A 20,421-nucleotide genomic window follows, 5' to 3' on the forward strand; every position below is an offset into this window, starting at 1 on the left:
TTGACACTTTACTCTTTGGTGACACAAACAACCTGATTTGCATGGTCATTCACACATGTGAATGTGACAAGTTCAAGTTCTGCTTTTTGGAACTTTGTGAATTTTTTTTTTTTCTGAGTATCTTCCATCCTCGGTTGGATCCATGGACGCAGAACCCACCCAAGGATGTAGAGAGCCAGATGTGTGTATCTACACATACATCAAGTGTATGCAAACACACACAGTATACCTTATATACACAGTTTTTTATTTTGTATTTTGTTGTTGTTTTTCAGACAGGGTCTTGCTCTGTCGTCCAGGCTGGAGTGCAGTGGTGCAATCTCAGCTCACTGCAATCTCCATCTCCTGGGTTCAAGTGAACCTCCAGCCTCAGCCACCTGTACACACACAGTTTTTTTTTTTTAAACTTTTCTTTCTCTATAATAAAAATGGGATAATAGAGTTCTCTTGAAATTTACTTTTTAAAAAAAGCTAACAATATGCCATGTACATTCCTACAAATCAAGTATAAATACGGATATATCTAAATATGTATATCTGTCCCTCAGAAATTGGTTCCAGGACTTCCCCAAGGATACCAAAATCAGTGGATGGTTAAGTTCCTGATATAAAATGACATAGCATTTGCCTACAGCCTATGCACATCCTCCTGTATACTTTAAATCATCTTTAGATTATTTATAATATCTACTACTATGCCTATACATCCCTTCTTCTGTGTGGATTCAATGCAGTGTTTACCACATGGTAAATTCAAGTTTTGCTTGTTGGAATTTTTTTTTTTTTTTTTCTGAATATTTTCCATCCACAGTTGGCTGGATATGTGGATGTGGAATCCAAAGATATGTATGAAGGGCTGACTGTATTTTCATCTTATACATATATAAAAATATAGATTGGCTGGGCATGGGGGCTCATGCCTGTAATTCCAGGATTTTGGGAGGCTGAGGCGGAAGGATCTGCTTGAGTCCAGGAGTTTGAGACCACCCTGGGCAACATAGTGACAGCCCATTTCTACAAAAAATTTGTTTTAAATTTTCTTTTTGAGACAGAGTCTTGCCTTGTTTCTCAGGCTGGAGTGCAGTGGCACAATCATGGCTCACTGCAGCCTTGACCTCCTGGGCTCAAGCAATCCTCCCACCTTAACCTCCCAAGCAGCTGAAACCACAGGCACGAGCCATGACACTGGGCTAATTTTTAAATTTTTTGTAAAGATGGGGTCTTCCTATGTTACCCAGGCTGGTCTTGAACTACTGCGCTCAAGCACTCCTCCTACCTAGGCCTCCTAAAGTTCTGGAATTATAGGCATGAGCCACTGTGCCTAGTTCAATGTTCTTTTCAATAGCTCCTTAATATTCCATAATATTGTTGACAAATTATTCAACCATTTTCCTATAGATAAACAGGCAGACAGTTTTTGGCTACCTCAATAATACGGCAATTAACATCCTTTTAACATTCATACACTAATGTGTTTTTCTTTCTTTGAATAAATTGCTCAAAGTGGGATTGCTGGTTCTAAGGATACAGAATGTGCATCAACATTTTACAAGTTTTATTATAAACTTTTAGATTACATTTCTAAAGGTTTAGCAGTCCACATTCCCATCAGCAACATATGGAAGTACCTATTTTCCTACACCCCTGTCATCTCTGGATAACATTAATTTAAAAATGTTTCCTGTCTGATGGGTGAAGTTGAGATAGCGTTGCACTTCTTTATTATTGGTGAGGTGGAACAACTTTTCAGAAGTTTATCAGCCATGCACATTTTCTCTTCTGAGAGCTGCCTGGTTATATCCTTTGCTCATGTCTCCCCTTGTCAGTGCTTTCTGCACATGAGAGGTATTAAGCCCTTGTCTGTCACACGCATTTCATGTTTTCCTTGCTCTATCATACAGCACCACAGACAGCTTGTTAGCAGCCAACACTGTGTGAGTGAAAGACTAGTAAGACTGCTGCTGTTGGCGGGATCCCTGGGGGTCAGAAGAAAGCAGGACAGGCAAAACTCAGCATACCCAATTAGGAGAGACACTTGCTGTTAGAATAATTTAACTGTTCTAGGCATTAACATGTTAGGATGTTTACTGAAGATCTAGCCAGGAGGTTTAAAAAAACAAACTACATGTATTTGTCTGAGTGGGTGGGGTTAACCTGCTGTGGTCACTCAACACTGAGGTACACATGTGGCACCTGCAATGCAGGGTTCCTCCAGTTCCTAGAGTCATAAACACCTGTGCTATTAGGAAGGTGGGGGCATTTAGGACCAAACATTTCCTCCACTCCAATAATGCTCTCAATCTGACAACTTCCTCAAGAATACATTTCCTAAAGGTGATATTTATAATATAAGCCTAGGGAAAAAATCCTTTAACAGAGATGCCATCCCTGTGACTAGATACGGCATCCTGATTGTCAGCAGTGTGTTCCCAGCCTCACCCGCAGGTCAAAAGGAAGCATCACCAGCATCCCGCTGTGGTCCATAAATAGGGCAGCTTCGTTGTGCTCATATATTTGTCTGTTTCGGGGAAGCAGCAGTGGGGTACACAACTGAACAGCTCCTACACCAAATGAGAAAAAATAGCTCATCATCAAGTTCACATTCTTCTTAGGAGGTAGCCTAAAATTAACACAAACCTGACAGTTAAGTAATTGCTACTGGGACCATTGAAATCATATCAGTTTTTCTTTTTTTTTTTTTGAGACGGAGTCTCGCTCTGTCACCCAGGCTGGAGTGCAGTGGCCGGATCTCAGCTCACTGCAAGCTCCGCCTCCCGGGTTTACACCATTCTCCTGCCTCAGCCTCCCTAGTAGCTGGGACTACAGGTGCCCACCACCTCGCCCAGCTAGTTTTTTGTATTTTTTAGTAGAGACGGGGTTTCACCGTGTAGACCAGGATGGTCTCGATCTCCTGACCTCATGATGCGTCCGTCTCGGCCTCCCAAAGTGCTGGGATTACAGGCTTGAGCCACCGCGCCCGGCCATCAGTTTTTCTTTAGTTCTCTAAATTTATTAATAGAGAGCTCACCTAGAGTTAAGCTTGACAGTTTGGTCATATTTCTGACTCCACAAACCAATCGCATTTTAGTATTAACAGCAAGGCTGTAGCATTCAAATCAGTTTCAAAAATAAGCTTAAATTCCATATGATGTTAATTATTTATAACCGAATTTGAAAGTAAAATATGGTATGCCCAAACACTAACAGCACTTTCTAATGAGGAAAAAAGTCTTATGAGAAGAAATATCATTTTTTAAAAGGGCATACATACCATGTCTTTTAAAGATGCGGATGATGGTTTCACACACATGCTGCTGCATCTTGGCTGTATGGATTGAGAAGTTGCCCTAAAACAGGACCGATTAAAACATCATCATTGAAGGCTTATCAAATGGATTCTTTAAGATATTAACCTGTGGCTTGCAGTAGGCACTACATCGCTTATTTCCAGGTTCAAAAAGGAAGTCTCGACAAGTCCCTTCCTCTTTGAACACATCAGGGAAGAGGACACATACCTTTCATGGCCACGAGCTAACCTTTCAAGCAATGGGAAGGTTGCCTGGGTTCAAAGTCCAAATTCTTGGCTACATTGATACTGCCTTTCAGAGAGAGCTAATCAAATAAACACATTCTCCCTGACTCTCAGGAATACTGTGGCACGACCACTTGACAGCATCAGGCCCCTCCTACATACCAAGGTGATTCATGGCAGGCCTGTTGAAAGCTACATGGCATTTACATATTTTGCCAATAGCTTTTTCATTTGCTTTTATATTATAAAAGTGGTACCATTTCACTATAGAAAATTTAGAAACAACAGATAAGCAAAAAGACATCTATAAAAAAGTCACCTATAATCCCGCAAATATCTTTCTATAATAATATTGCCAGCCAGTAAAAACTGTGTTTGGTCTCTAAAATCTATACTGATCTTCCATAAATTTTACTATGACTTCCTCCACTACTCTATCTTTTAAAATTATATCATATTTTAAGCATACAGAAACATATAGAGAATATAACAAACACCCGTTAGCTACTCATCCAACTTTATCAAATTTTAACATTTCACTAATATGCTTCAGATTTTTTTTCTTTTTAAAAGAAATTAAATGTCTCCCCAAACTGGCAACCTAGCTACACTTCAGAAACTGCTTAGAAGCTTTTAACGAGATTCTGAAATGCCTCACACCTGGAGATTCTGAGCCACTAGATGGGCTATGGGACTTGGGCATCTGCCTTGTCAGAGAGTTTCTGAGATGAAGTAGATGTGCAACCAGCACTGGGAACTACTTTCTTTTTTCTTTTTTTTTTTTTTGAGGCGGAGTCTCGCTCTGTCGCCCGGGCTGCAGTGCAGTGGCCGGATCTCAGCTCACTGCAAGCTCCGCCTCCTGGGTTTACGCCATTCTCCTGCCTCAGCCTCCCTAGTAGCTGGGACTACAGGCGCCCGCCACCTCACCCACCTAGTTTTTGTATTTTTAGTAGAGACGGGGTTTCACCGTGTTAGCCAGGATGGTCTCGATCTCCTGACCTCGTGATCCGCCCGTCTCCGCCTCCCAAAGTGCTGGGATTACAGGCTTGAGCCACCGCGCCCGGCCGGGAACTACTTTCTACTTCATCTAGATATGAGCTGGTTGATGCTTTTGGCTCTGGGCATTTTGGCTAGGTATCAGTCTCTAAATGCACTGTTTCTTTTTCTTTGTCTTTTTTTTGTGTGTGTGACGGGGTCTTGCTCTGTCTCCCAGGCTGGAGTGTAGTGGCGCGATCTTGGCTCACTGCAACCTCCCTGCCTCCTGGGTTCAAGCGATTCTCCTGCCTCAGTCTCCCGAGTAGCTGGGATTACAGGTGCATGCCACCACTCCTGGCTAATTTTTGTATGCACTACTTCTTAATCTCTTGGGTGGGTAGGGAGGAGGAAAGATCAAGGACTCCTTCAAGTAGGTGATTGAAAGTATGGATCCTCTTCTCTGAATGCATATACGCACATTTTGCATGTACTTTTAGGGGCTTCCAATACCTCACATAAGAACTTATGTTGGAGGCATTAAAAGAATCTGTGAGAAACTGGCTTGATCCTTTTGTGGACCAGGTGAAGCTCCCTTTGTGCAGCGTGGTTTAAGCCCACCTTCAGTATGTCGCTGTCATAGGTGTAATCGATGGCAGGGGAGATGCGTTGGGAGAAGATCTGAGCCATCATGGTGCGGTAGGCCTTCCCATCCACGTTGGTCAGTGTGTGGTGCAGCACTTCATGCAGCTCTGACTCCTCCATCTGGGGCGGGGGCAGCAGCTCACTCTTGAGCAGTTCTGTGGCTGTAGGCCGTTTTGCTGGATCGTGGTTTAACAGCCAGGAGATGACGGACTTCTACAATAAAACCCAGGCACACTGCTGATGGGACGCAATGGATAATGCTCAGCTATGCTCTGGACAAGTCAGTAGTCAGTTCAGGTCAAAGAAAAGGTGCCACTATTCTTTATTATTGCACTTAACTGGCATTCTGAAATTTCCGAATAGGTCATTATTTTTTCTGCTTTATTATGATGACAAAGTTGTGCAACAATGTAGTATGAACATTTCTTAAAAGGAGGCCCCTTCTTTTTATACTTTATTGTCACAAGCAAAAAAAAATCAACTTGACAACTACATAGAAGCAGAAATTAGGCCTTATAAACACACAAAATATCATATAAAAAGATGTAAAAAGATAAAATAAATAGCTTCACATGCCTAATTTTGGTAGAAATTGTAATGCATAATAGCTGCTGGAATCCTAAAAGCAATGTAAAACATCTTGTTTTAATGGTTTCTTCTCCATTTATGTTATTCATATCGATACCATTCCCTTGAATTCTCTTGATTTATGTTACTCATTTGTTATATCTCCACAGCCACCTCATTAAAGCAGTAAACCATATGAAGGCAATCTAAACCTTTGAGAGGTTCCTTAATGATGCTTAATCCTCTTGTTTATAATAAAGATTTATAAGGAGTTAGAGAAATATTTGAGATAAGAAAACCTCAATTATTAGATGGACTTTTATTAAGCATTTTCTAATTATAAATCTTTAAAATATGTCCCCCCTCCCCACTCTCCTTCCAGTCGTAGGGTAAAATAAAAACACAGGCAATTACTTTGTATGGGATATAGGAGTATTATATAGAAAGAAAATGACATGATACAACTTTTATGAAAGGTATATTAAACTGACAAAAACAAGAATACCCTACTGAGCATAACAGACCCTGCTGTACTGGTAAATGTGCATGGCAAAAAGTTATGTTATGCTCATTCTATAAGCATCTTCTACGTTTGCTCCTTTCAGCTAAAAAGCAATAACTATGACATGGGAGGTGGTTGTGGTTTTGTTGTTTTTGTTTTGGTGCCAATTTGTACAGCCCAGACTCAAATGCTCAATGGTAGGAGTATATATCTGATGGTAGAAGTGCAGTCCTCATGGTGAAAAATGGTTTGTATAGTTATTGGGCCATTATAGCTGTCAACAAGGGGAAAGACTAAGTAAGACTGACCTTGTTATAAGAAAAGGCTATGAAATGAACATTTACTTATGACACCCTGAAACAATAATAGCTACCAAAAGAAGCAGAAACATGACTCAATGTATTTCTAATGGCCTTCACCAACTAAACAGATGAGGCAGAATGGGTCCCTACAGCCATAAATAACCGTCATGTTAAACATTACCAAATGACACAGAGTTAGTGCTAATACAAATAAGGAGTATTTCATCTTTTTATTTTATAGGTGGGGGAAATTAAAGTCTAGAAAAGTGGTTTGACCATTCAGATATATAACCAGCAAGCAAGAAGCACCAGATTAATACAATATTCTATCTATGCTTCTGTACTCAACATTAATGATTTAAATAGGGATTTGCCTTGATTATAACTGTCAGTAAGTCAATTTAAGAAATAAACTTCCGTATGACAAGAGTATTAACCACTGTACCAAGACAAACAACTGGCATTCAGAAGAAAGGTGTACCAGAAGCCCAATACACAAATTCACTAAAATAGTTTTTTTTTTAATATTTGCCGGATGCCAGTATTAGCCTATGTCATGAGTCACACACACATACACTCAGATATTTATGGTATATAGGAGAAATTATTTTGCTTTAAAATACTGTAACAAAAGACTGTCTAGCAAATGCAGCCCTTGCCCTATAATCTGAGCTACTGCAACTACAAAACAGAACAAAATTACAGTTTTAAATTACATTTTTTTCTTAAAGCCCCAAGCTTTATCAAAAACAATAAGCTGTAAAAGAATTCTTTTTTTTTTTTCTCAACAGCTAAGCCAAGGGTCCAAACAGCACTTCAAAAGCACAATGAATTGCACAAAGAACCCTGTAGTTTGTTCATTTTGTGCCAGCCCTTGGCATTTTTATGGTGTAGATCAAGTCTAATAACATTTTAAGTGCTTCATCTTTTGCTATTTTTTCCCCACGTTGTTCCCAGGACACAAGAGAATGAGTGGCAGAAGATTACTAATTGAAAAAGAAGAAAAATAATAATTAAAATGCAAGACGGAAGACATTGTAATTGATGCATCAGAAAATTACCTGCTTTGCATGCTCTCCATCATCAAAGTCTTCTGGAAACTTAGGCGAAGTGGGCTAAAAAAATATATTCAAATCAGCAAGGTTTTGGCAGACTGCCACAGTGAAAGCATTTATTCACCATAAGTAAGAAAATCAAATACAGAAATAAAAATTTGCTAGCAAGGAAAGATAGGTGATACCTTCTTGAAACCTGACGCTTATTCTTCCAATTACATATATATTATTTTAATATAAACTTTACGCAAATGACATCCTCACCCAAACCTCACTCTTCACTTTTGTCCTAATGCTGTTCGCACCTTTGACCTCACATACTATAACACTGGTCCCTTTTAGTTCAGGCAATAACAGAGGCAAGGACTAACCCTAAAATCATAAATGGAGATTTCATTGAGAAAAAAATTTCAAGGGGCAGAAAGCACATCTGAGTACAAAGTAAAAATCTAATGGCTTCGGAGAACAACAAAGTAGTTTTATTAAACATGTAGATAAAAAAAGGCAAACAAACAAACAAACAAAAAAACACCCATCTACCAACACAGATAGAGTAAGAGAAAAAAAATCTCTACTTCCCCAAAAGTTCTCACCTTTCTGGTAAATAAACATGAATTTTAGACTAAAGAAAGGCACTTCATTAAGGACACAATCATCTAAGAGTATTCCAATCAAGGCAAGGCAATAGTAATCACTTCACTTAGTCCTATACTTTACGAGCACAGCTGTCCATGTTGTACTGACAGTAAAATAATTTAATTGTTTTCAAAACTATCCAGAGAAGTATTCTTTCAGTGGAATACAGGAGTATTCTTACTGCATTCTAGTTACCGTGTTTATGAATTAACTTAATAGATATTCCTGCTTCACTCTGCTCAGTAAGAAAGAAGGCGGCTCTCCAGAAGTCTTGCTCATAAACATGTGAATTTAAATTACCTTCACCCAAACCTCATTCCTCACTTTCATCTTAATGCGTTTTTGTTCATGGGCACCTCTGATCTCACACGTGTAACGTGGGTCCTTTTTTAGCTCAGGCAGTAAAAGAGGCAAGGATTAATCCCAAGAATACAAATGGAAATTTCACTGGGAAAAACATTTCAAGGGGCAGATATTTTTTTCAGACTCATTTTAACTTCTGGTCTCGGTAGTTTTCTTTAGACATTACTACACCTGGTCCACTCAACAGGCATCTTTCACTTCTAGAACTTAATACCCATTATTCTTACAATCTACTCCCTTGTTATAACCATATTAATATCAAATCCAATTTTGTGGCTTCTTCCTTTGTTTTAAAATCAAGAGTAAATCTCAGAATAATTTTTTAAAAAGCAACTATAACCTAGCAATTTCTCCAGGTAAGATTTCCAAAAACAAACAAAACTGGGGCAAGTTTTTCATCATCGGAGGTGGGGTTCCACTAATCTCGCTGTAGAAACGTAGTAGAGAGACCAGAAAGATCCCTCCTATATGCTGATGATATTTGGCTCCCAAAACTGCTATTTCAAGAACTTAACTGAGGTGACTTCCTTTGCTCAGAAAAACGTTTCACTAAAAATGGGAAAACCGCTTAGTCTCGCATATCTGAATACATGAGTGATTAAAATTACAGTAGGACAGCCTTTTCTATATTATAAATACCAGAAAAATATCCTGCTTTGAATTCTGATCTCTGTGCTAAGATTCGGGTTACTGAAAATATAGGTACTGAGACACCTGATACATACATCTCTGAGTTGGTTGAGAACGAAGATCCTTTCCGAAGCCGTGACCATGGGGTGATAGGACATCTCAAAGAAGATAATTCCCAGGCTGAAGAGATCCACTTTCTGAGACGGAAAAATAATTGCATTTAGAGAGCCTTGATATGAAAGCGTAATTTACCAGGGAATTATAGGATAAGCATTGTTAGCTGAAATAAAGTTTGTATGAGTACAAAACAGGTCACACTGGAAAAATGTGAAGATTTGTTCTCAAAAATTATGGTTATAAAGGCTAAATGATATGTTTTGTATTTAGATGATGACAAAATATTTGGCATGATGTCTTTAAACATTTTCATAGAATTTTTTTTTCTTTTTTGAGGCAGGGTCTCACTCTGTCACCCACGCTGAAGTGCAGTGGTGCAAACTTGGCTTACTGCAACCTCTGCCTCCTGGGCTCAAGCAATCCTTCCACCTCAGCCTCCCAAGTAGCTGGGACTACAGGTGTGCACCACCATGCCCAGCTAATTTTTTTGTGTATATTTTTTGTAGAGACTGTTGCCCAGGCTGGTCTCCAACTCCTGGACTCAAGTGATTCACCCACGTTGGCCTCCTAAAGTGCTGGGATTACAGGCATGAGCCACCACGCCTGGCCTTCCTAGAAAATTAATGGTAATTGGTTTGGTTGTAGCCACAGACAATAGAAAACCACTGATTGAAAACTGGAAATAATGGCTGAAGAGCAAGGACAACTGAGATTGATCATAAGAATCTGCTTTGTTTTAGGCCAGGTGTGGTGGCTCACGCCTGTAATCGCAGCACTTCAGGAGGTTGAGGTGGGTGGGTCATGAGATCACGAGATTGAGACCATCCTGACTAACACGGTGAAATCCAGTCTCTACTAAAAAATACAAAAAATTAGCCAGGTGTGGTGGCGGGCGCCTGTAGTCTCAGCTACTTGAGAGGCCGAGGCAGGAGAATGGCATGAACCCGGGAGGCAGAGCTAGCAGTGAGCCGAGATCGCGCTACTGCACTCCAGCCTGGGTGACAGAGTGAGACTCTGTCTCAAAAAAAAAAAAAAAAAAAAGAAAGAAAGAAAGAAAAAAATTTGCTTTGTTTCGCCTCTTGGCTAATCATCTTAAAAGTGAAACACAGACCCAAATCCGCAGCTGATAGAAAAGGCCAGTTCCTGACTATAATGTCATATGGCCTTCAAAAAGAAGAGAATCTTGCCATTTGTGACAACATGGATGAACCTGGAGGACATTATATTAGGTGACATAAGCTAGACACAGAAAGGCAAATACTGTATGATCTCACTGGTATGTGGAATCTAAATAAAAGTCAAACCCACAGTAATAGAGAACACAGTGGTGGCTACCAGGGGCTGGGGACTAGGGGTCAAGGGGAGATGCTGGTCAAAGGGCACACATTTTCAGTTATAAAATGAATACATTCTGGAGATCTAAAGCACAGCATGGTGACTATAATGAATAATAATGCATTGTATTCTTGAGGTTTGGTAAGCAAGTAGCTCTCAAGTGTTCTTACCACACATAAAAAATGGAAACCAGGTGAGGTGATGGGAATGTTAGTCAGCTTCATTGTGGTAATCATTTCACAATGTATACATACATCAAAACGTCACATGGTACACCCCAAATATAGACAAGTTTTGTCAATCATACCTCCATAAGCTAGGAAAAAAATAACAAATAAGTAAAAATATAACAAAAAGCTAGAGAAAAAAACAGTAAAGTCAAAAAATTAGAAGGATATAAATAATCAAGATAACTATTAAATAATTGACAAAAACAAACAAAGTATCTATAACAAAAAGAAAAAAGAAGCAAAAAGACAAGTCAGCGCAGAGAAAATCTAAGTAGCGTGCCATGAAGGAGAAGATGGCATTGGGAAGGGAGTGTGTCTGAGGAAGCCAAGCATGGCACGGTCAAGGGCACAGAGGTGCAGAGCCGCTTTCAGGACAATGGAAGCCATTTTCAAGAAATACTCTTGACCTCTGATGTCTTAAAAACATTCACTGTGGCATTTCCTATACGTGTTGGCTACAGAAAGCATAGAACAAAAGCACCAAGAATAAAACAGCCATCTCATGATCCCACCACTCAGGGATATTTACTACTCATGTCTAAGAAGCACCCGCTTCGGTTTTTAAAAAAATATGTATATATGGCCAGGTGCAGTGGCTCATGCCTGTAATCCCAGGACTTTGGGAGGCCGAGGCAGGTGGATCACCTGAGGTCAGGAGTTCGAGACCAGCCTGGCCAACATGGCGAAACCCCCTCTCTACTAAACATACAAAAATTAGCCAGGTGTGGTGACGGGCGTCTGTAATCCCAGCTACTCAGGAGGCTGAAGCAGGAGAATCGCTTGAACCTGGGAGGTGGAGAGTTTGCAGTGAGCTGATATTCTACCATTGTACTTCAGCCTGGGTGAAAAGAGCGAGACTCCATCTCAAAAAAAAAAAAAAAAAAAAAAAGAAGAAAAAGACTAAAGGTGTCTGCCCACACTCACAGTGTGTGCAACCCATCTCCCGATACTCTAACCCTCACCCTCACCAGGTACTTAGAGGTCTATTCCAACTTTATGTTGTTGTCCAATGCTCCCTGTCAGAACCAAAACCCAGGCTTGAATCTCCATTGCAAGCCTGAGCAGTTGCTTTGATGCAAATTGCTTTAATAATGTATTTTCTTTTATACATATATAATTGATTCAGAAAAGGTCTTGCTCCACTGCCCAGGCTGGAGTGCACTGGCATGATCATAGCTCACTGCAGCCTCAATCTCCTGGCCTCAAGCAGTCCTCCCACCTCAGCCTCCTGAGGAGCTGGGACTACAGACGTGTGCCACCAGGCCAGGCTAATTTTTTTGATATTCAGTAGAGATGAAGTCTCGCTATATTACCCAGGCTGGTTTTGAACTCCTGAGCTCAGGCAATCTTCCCGCCTTAGCCTCCCAAAGTCCTGGGATTATAGGCATGAACCACCATGGCTGGCACCTAAAGTGTTTTTAAAGTTTAGCTTTGCCGGGCGCGGTGGCTCAAGCCTGTAATCCCAGCACTTTGGGAGGCCGAGACGGGCGGATCACGAGGTCAGGAGATCGAGACCATCCTGGCTAACACGGTGAAACCCCGTCTCTACTAAAAATACAAAAAACTAGCTGGGCGAGGTGGCGGGCGCCTGTAGTCCCAGCTGCTCGGGAGGCTGAGGCAGGAGAATGGCGTGAACCCGGGAGGCGGAGCTTGCAGTGAGCTGAGATCCGGCCACTGCACTCCAGTCCGGGCGACAGAGCGAGACACCGCCTCAAAAAAAAAAAAAAAAAGTTTAGCTTTACACTCTTGCCCTAAGTGATCTCATCCAGTCTCATAGCTTTAAATCCTATCTGTGTGCTGATTTCAAATTTATACTTCTGATTCTCACCATTCCTCTGAACTCAAGTGTTGGGTCTCTAACAGTCTACTCAACATCTCTAATTGGATTTCTCATCAGATATTTCAAACTAACATGCCTCAAACCGAATTTTTCTGTCATCTTCTCTTCCTTCCCCTTATGTCTTTCCCTAGGTTTCTTCACTTCAGTCAACTACTCTTCACCCAGGTGCTCCAGGAAGAAACCTCAGCCCTGGACTTTTTCCCTTCCTCGTTCTCACCCAACATCCACTCCATTGGGGAAATCTCTCAATTCCCTTCCTAAATCAGCACACTTCTCTCCATTTCTACTGCTAGGAGTCCAGTTCCAGCTGCCAACCGCCCTCCCTGGACCTCCTGCAGAGCCTCCTCGCAGCAGCCAGAGTGAACTCTCTTGCTCAAGATTCTTCAGTGGCTCCCTGTGTACTTCAAATTAAATGCACACTCCTTATCCAGGCCAACCTGGCCCTGTGTGATCTTTCCCTGCCTTCTTTTCCAGCTTCACTTCATGCCTCTCTCCCCTGTTGCTTGCCACACTGTGGCCACACTAGCCTTCCTTTTGACTGTCTTAAATGTATGAAGCTCTCTCTCACCCAGGGCTTCCTCTTTATGTGTGCACTTTCCTCTGCTTCTCACCATCTCCCTGGCATGTGTCAGCCCCCAACTCTGTGTGGCTTGTCCTTTCTCATCCTTTATCCTAAATGCCATCCTCTCAAGAGATCTTCTTTGGTCAATCTGTTCTCTTTGTCACTCAGCTCCATTTCTTTTCTTCCTAGCCCTCACCACAATTTGTGATTATATCTTTCATTTTTTACTTATTTGCTGTCTGCTTCATCCACCAGTGGACAAGCTCCCTGAGGGCTGGAGCCACATCTGTTCCTGGCACCTTGCCCAAGATAGGGGTTAGTTCTCACATTCTTTGGATGGATGGATGGATGGATGGATGGATGGATGGACGGACGGGTAGATGGATGGGTGGATGGATGGATGGATGGATGGTGAGTAGATGGATGGATGGACGGACGGGTAGATGGATGGGTGCATGGATGGATGGATGGGACGGACGGGTAGATGGATGGGTGGATGGATGGATGGATGGATGGTGAGTAGATGGATGGATGGATGGATGGATGGATGGATGGTGAGTAGATGGATGGATGGATGGATGGATGGATGGATGGATGGGTAGATGGATGGGTGGATGGATGGGTGGATGGATGGTGAGTAGATGGATGGATGGATGGATGATGGATGGATGGACGGACGGACGGACGGGTAGATGGATGGGTGGATGGATGGATGGATGGTGAGTGGAAGGATGGATGGATGGATGGACTGTAAGCTCCCGGCAGCAGTAGTGCCAGTTTCAGCCACTATTCTTGGGACCATGAGTCCTTCCTAGAGTGTGAACAAGTGGATGTCCTGACTATTTTAGCTGGGACTAAACCCCAAATGCCATGATCTAGATGTCCTATTTCCTTAATTTTCAGGTTCCTTTTCCCCACAAAACCCCTTACCTGGTTGTATGCAGATTTGGTGCTTCCTTGGACCTCTGGGCTTACATAGAGAGCAGTGCCAACCATCCCAGTTAAGTGGCCTGTGTGGAGGAAAACAGAGGGAAAACTTCCCAATAATAGGACTTACAGATGACACAAACTAAAACAAACAAACAAAAAGGCTTCTTAAAAGTGAGGCATGATCTGTTAACTGTCTACGCCACTCACAGGAAGCAGCAACATGCATTGGACCAAATGAATAACCATAAGTCACATATGGCCACACACTCTGTTCTACACGAGGATGTCTTTGCTATTGCAGAGGAGGGACAGTGCCAGGCAAGAAGACTGCAGATGGACTAGGTTATGAGGTAACCTCACATTACCAGCGGACGTTGGACAAAATAAAACTGTCTACGCCTGGGAGCCAATTATTCTACTCACTGAAGCTCTAATTTCTTAAAGTTCAAAGAACAATTAATAAATTGAAAAGGAAAAAAAATAAAGCATTTCCATAATTTTGTTAACTTAAGGAACAATTAAAATCTGCTGTACAATAAAACCTTTACAAGTAAAAAGCCGGTTTCAGGTTAAGAAATTCTGGGGTCTTTCCGGGAGGCGGAGCTTGCAGTGAGCTGAGAACCGGCCACTGCACTCCAGCCCCAGCGACAGAGTGAGACTCCGTCTCAAAAAAAAAAAAAAAAGAAATTCTGGGGTCTTTAACACATGGATGAAATATACAGTCTTCTGGGTTTACCTGAAGGGTCTGACTTAATCAAGTCTCCTGTCTGATCGTCTTGTTTGCTGTCAGCCTAAAAACATAAGTAAGCCAAATATCCAATCAAAACATGATATTATTCCATGAGAATGGCTTGTCCGTTTCTAAATGAAGACTGAGGAAATATTACATGAAAATCAAAATAATATAATAATGCTTTGAGTTTTAATTTTTTTCTAGTTTACTCAACCCACTAATGCAAGGCTCTCAGAAAACCCAATGAAATCAAGCGGGGGGGGCAATCACTATACAACTCTTTCTTTAGGACAGAAATATGCAAACACTTAGAGAAACCAATTTATTTTCATGTTGCAAATGCCAAAAACAGAATCTATTTTCTAAGAAGAGTAAGAATGTATTAAAAACAACAAGTTCATCTTTCAATTTCCTCACTGCTGTTACTTTCTCTGCATCAATTTTTACTCTTCTTTCCTAGAGGCTGCTCAGCAAATGTGTTCCACCCTTGCTCATGGCTAACATCTCCCAGGTAGCCTCACCTCGCTCCACTATATGCCACAGTGTTGTCAATACCCTAAGTCACTATTGTTATGTCTGCATTTGTAATAGGCGCTTCCCATTATAAGCCATCACCATCAGTAACACCAGCTTCAACATTCTTAGTGCTGGGCACTGTTCTAGGTGCTTTACCTGCATTCTTATTTATCTTGCTGATAACTTTTTGAGCTAGGCACTAGTATTAGGCACACTTTACAGATGAGGTATTGAGAAGTTAATTAGTTGTCCAAGATCATGCTACAAAGCAGTGGCAGAGATAGGATTCTATTCCAGGTCGGTGAGACTCCAGAGCCTGAGCTCTTACCTATCTCACTATGCTACAGCCTTCCAGACATCAAGTTAAATTCTTTAGTTTGGGGATCAAGATTCCCACCATCTGGCCCGTCCTTGGTCTCAGCACTCTCCCATATGCTCCATGGGGAGCATGATCGGGACCGTGTCCTTACTGTCCGCCTTCCCTCTCCTCCCTTTCTATTCCTAGTCTCACCTTCTAACTCGGCCCCAATGGTTGTTCTGACCATTAACTCAAATCCTACTTTCCTTTCCTGATCACCCTTGGAATTAACTGCATTTCCTACAGATCTTGGTGCCTAATAAGTTGGGTTTATAATGTGAAGTAAAATTCTTCCCCCGGCATGGCCTACCACCTACAAGACTGCCCAACCTTCCAATGACTCCTCAACTGCCCTGCATCCTCTCACTCTCCCCTGCAGCTCACAGTTTTGGCCAGTCAGACAGTATGCTAGTCTTCCAACAGCCAAGTCTGTTTACCCTGGGGCCTCTGCTCAGGCTGTGCTTTCTTTCTGGAATCCCCATCCTGGTGTCACTAGGCCCTGCCCTCAACCTCCACCTTTTGGACTCCCACCCACCATTTAAGGACACCTGAAATGCTACTGTCGTTATCCAGCCTTTCTTGATCCTCACAACCGTATGCTCTCCTGGTGTTTTATGTTTTTGAGCCTCATTTCCCCAAACCAACAAAAGCCTCTAAGGTATAAAGCATCTAGTCCAGGGCCAGGTATGGTAGACCAAAATATCAAATGATTTCATAAAGTACTGTATGCCTTTGACCACAGTATTGTTCCCAAGCCAATAATTTTGTGTCCCTCAAGGGGAATACACTCAAAAAAATATACTCACAATTTCAAAGCCTACAAGATCATTTGCAGCATGCCCCTTCAGGTTTGTGTAATCTCCTGAGGATTAGACAGCATAGTTCTGTGAATGCACTATTCTATCTGCTAACACTTTCAGGATTATCAAGGCATCTGAGTCTGTTTTTAGGTACAGTCTAAATTTTAAAATACTTACAGAAAAGGCTAGATGGTCTGTCGCCAAACCAAAATCACCTATTTTCACATGGTCATCAGAATCCAAAAAAATGTTGACAGGCTTCAAATCCCGGTGAATCATTCCCTGTTGAAAGACAGTGAAGAAGTAAACAATGGTTTCCCACGCGTAAAGTTATACCTACTTCCTAATTTAAAAGGCCAACCTAGTGATGAAAATCGTACGAGGTGTTCTCCCACAGACCGCCCTGGTCCAGGCTGTCTGGCCTCTGCAATGTCTCCTGACTGTCCTATGACCTCTTTACCATCTCCTAGTTCTACCTGGTGGTATCCCGACCAGGTGAATTCTAAATAGCTCCCTGTGGCATCTAAGGCCCCTTCCACTGGGTTCACCAAGTTACCTTTACCCCTGCTACGTCACAAAACCTCTGCTCTGGTCACAGAGACACACCATTTTTATTCCTTCTTCTATTCCTTTCTTTGTATCATCTCCCCTTCATAGGATACTCTTGCTTTTTTCCATGCATTTGCACTGTACCAACTTGGCATCCCCAGCACACACAGTAGGTGTGCAATAATTACTTGTTTACATAAGTAATAATTACTTGTTTCCTCATTTCTCATTTTCCTAATGGCTCCTAATGTGTATTGTTTCATGCATTATAATATAGAAAATAACGATCTCTTTTACCATTACATGAAGGTAAATTCTGGCTCCCTCTAGAAGCAAGAAGTCCCTCGCAAGCATGGGACACACACTTGTGCCTCCCTGTATTTCTAGGTATGGCACAGTGTTAGATGCCAGCAAATGGTTAGCCAATACTGAGCAAACTGGATGGAGTGGAAGCAAGCACAGGGGGCGCTGTTCTAGCATCCCAGGATAAAATCACAGTAATACAGCTTAAATGGCCCTCATCAGAACTCATTTTCATTTCTAACCTTGCAAATTCTGCTTCTACCAAATCATTTATAAACTACACATGTGTAAATTACAGCCCTTGCTTCTCAGTATAAATACGGTACAGTATAAACATTTTAAGGTTAAAGAAATTTGAGGCAAAGGAAAAAAATAATGAATTTATATTGGTTAATGCATTAGACAATCCCATTTTTAAAATGTAAGCAGTGTTTCATCCTGAAGCTAGGCCCAATAGCATTTACATTATTATGGCAATTTCTAGCTTTAAAATGACATTTTAGACATGCGACAAGCTACTTTACTCAGAAAGTCTCATTTCTCTTCTTGCTAGATGACTTTCTGGTTTCTTCGTGTTCCTATCAAGGGTGGCACTAATTCTGTTAGAATCAAATAACTTGGCAAATATGAATCACATCCTTGCTTAATTCTTTTCTTCTCTTTTTTGAGATGAAGTCTTACTGCCACCCAGGCTGGAGCGCAGTGGCACAATCTCAGCTCACTGCACCCTCCACCTCCCAGGTTCAAATGATTCTCCTGCCTCAGCCTCCCAAGCAGCTGGGATTACAAGTGTGCACCACCACACTCAGCTAATTTTTGTAATTTTAGTAGAGATGGGGTTTCACCATGTTGACCAGTCTGGTCTTGAATTCCTGACCTCAAGTGATCCACCCACCTCGACCTCCCAAAGTGCTGGGATTACAGGTGTGAGCCACCACACCTGGCCCTAATTCTAAAGCACTCAAGGAATAATCCTCACATTCCCCACATGTTCAAATATTTTCTCCTCTCCCAGAGATTAACAAATTTTTTCTGTAAAGGGCCAGAGAGTAAATACTTTAGGCTTTACAGTCCCTGTTGCAACTACTCAAATCTGCTGTTATGGAAAAAAACCCACCATAGGCAATATGTAAACAAATGAGCATAGCTATGTTCCAATAACCTTGGGAGCATTGGAATTTGAATTTCATGTAATTTTTATGTGTCATGAAATATCCTTTTAATTTTTTACAACCATTTAAAAATGTAGGAGCCATTATTAGCTCACAGGCCATACAAGAAGAGGCAGTGGGTTACATTTGGCTTGTGGGCCACAGTTTGCTGATCCCTGTCCTAACCTTTAAAGTTTTCTTAACATTTTTTAATGTTATACTCTGATATTTTGTAATATTTTGTTGTCTTTGACACTTTGTTCTATTAGCTTTCCCTCTATTTCAGTTTTTCTCCAGTCTTACATTTGATACTTTTATGCATAAATTTTTGTAAACAGAAGTCTTCAGATATGAAATGTTGTAAAGTTTACTTTCTCATGGATATAAGCTAATCCATCCAGAATCTCTCGAAAAAGTCTCCAGAGTCTGACGGTATCTTGATACAGTCCCTGGTCAATGGTGTCTCGTAAAGTGCTCTTCTCACAGTACTCCATCTATGTACAGACAAGGACAAATCAGGAGAATTTGATTACACAACAGGTTTAAGCTAAGGAGTATAACTTCAATTTACATAATCCTCCATTTTAAAACCCGTACCATGGGTTTTAAACAGTTATGGGAAAGACTTGGTTTTTTACACTGAAAAAGAAACCAACAGTATTAAAAAAATACCTTGGGGGTAAATATGCATAATCTTAGCACTCCAACATAATCATTTTTAATTTTTTATATTATTGCTTATTTAAAAATATGACTTGTTTAAAATATTTATCACAATTAATATAAAAAAACTGAGAATGTAGCAAAATTTTACAAGATAGCTTCCAAACCCAAATTTACAAGGAGAGTTAATCTAATGATGTCATTAGCTTTTCTTACATTAAAGACAAATGACCTTCCAGTTCAGAGCAAAATATTGTAAATATTAAAACATTCAAGTCTTCTTGGAACAGAGAGACAGGGGCTCTGTCTCACCCCTTCTTGAGTGTATTCATATATCAGAAAACAGTGCAACATGACTTAAATCTTCAATCGACATGTACCATCTGATTTATGAAACTAGCCTATATGCTTCAACTAGTGCCAGAGTTGAGATTTCTCATGAAGAAAGGTTTTATTGTTTTTAAAAAGAGGGAGATTAGCTTTTGTTCTATCATCTTCGGAATAACTGTCAGTAAACTCTGGCTCACTCTCCGGGCCTCACAAGGCCTCCTCTGATGCCCACACCGTGATCCTGATGCATGTCGGATGCAACTCCTTCGTGTGCTTCTATTTCACTCTAATTGTGTAGAAGGTAATGGAATATAATAGAGGATAAATAGCAGTTTGGGGGACCAATGCTTTATTATCTGTGTAAGTGGTACCTCTAAGATATTTATGTTATGGAATACCTAAAACCAGCTCCAACTCCAGGAAAGCAAATACCTAACTCATCTCATTCGAAATGCTGTAACTTGTCTGAGGGTTCCTTTTTCCGCACAGTTCTGTATCTCACATTTAAAGATCTGCCTGCTGGCAGTTATGACTGAAATACTAACAGTGACCCACAGTCTTGTTCGCTTGGGGCAGAGGAAAGACTTCTTTGTTTTATGGCCACTCCTCTACTAGCAGAGCCCATCCTTGTTTAGGATACTGCTCCTCTGGCAGGTAGGCAGGTCAAAGCCCAGGCTTCTTAGCCATGCCCCATTGGAACTGGCTTGCCTGTGCGTTGGTCTCCAGAGGTTCCAGGACAAGCCACTTTGCCTAAAGTCACATTGGTGTTACTTTTGCATGTACAGGCATGTGTGCATCAC

General features: G+C 41.1%; 1 protein-coding gene across 1 annotated transcript in view; it reads right to left on the reverse strand.

Moving 5' to 3' along the window:
- EIF2AK4 (eukaryotic translation initiation factor 2 alpha kinase 4) overlaps positions 1 to 20,421 on the reverse strand; it is a 107,320-nt gene that overhangs the window by 31,198 nt on the left and 55,701 nt on the right. Inside the window, 9 exon segments of the mRNA XM_033190602.1 lie at positions 2,440 to 2,561; positions 3,272 to 3,347; positions 5,126 to 5,362; positions 7,582 to 7,635; positions 9,300 to 9,401; positions 14,219 to 14,298; positions 14,955 to 15,009; positions 16,803 to 16,907; positions 19,000 to 19,122. Of these exon segments, the coding sequence (XP_033046493.1) occupies positions 2,440 to 2,561; positions 3,272 to 3,347; positions 5,126 to 5,362; positions 7,582 to 7,635; positions 9,300 to 9,401; positions 14,219 to 14,298; positions 14,955 to 15,009; positions 16,803 to 16,907; positions 19,000 to 19,122 (954 nt within the window).

This window comes from Trachypithecus francoisi, unplaced genomic scaffold, assembly GCF_009764315.1.
Source record: "Trachypithecus francoisi isolate TF-2019V2 unplaced genomic scaffold, Tfra_2.0 Lachesis_group3, whole genome shotgun sequence".
Taxonomy (NCBI): domain Eukaryota; kingdom Metazoa; phylum Chordata; class Mammalia; order Primates; family Cercopithecidae; genus Trachypithecus; species Trachypithecus francoisi.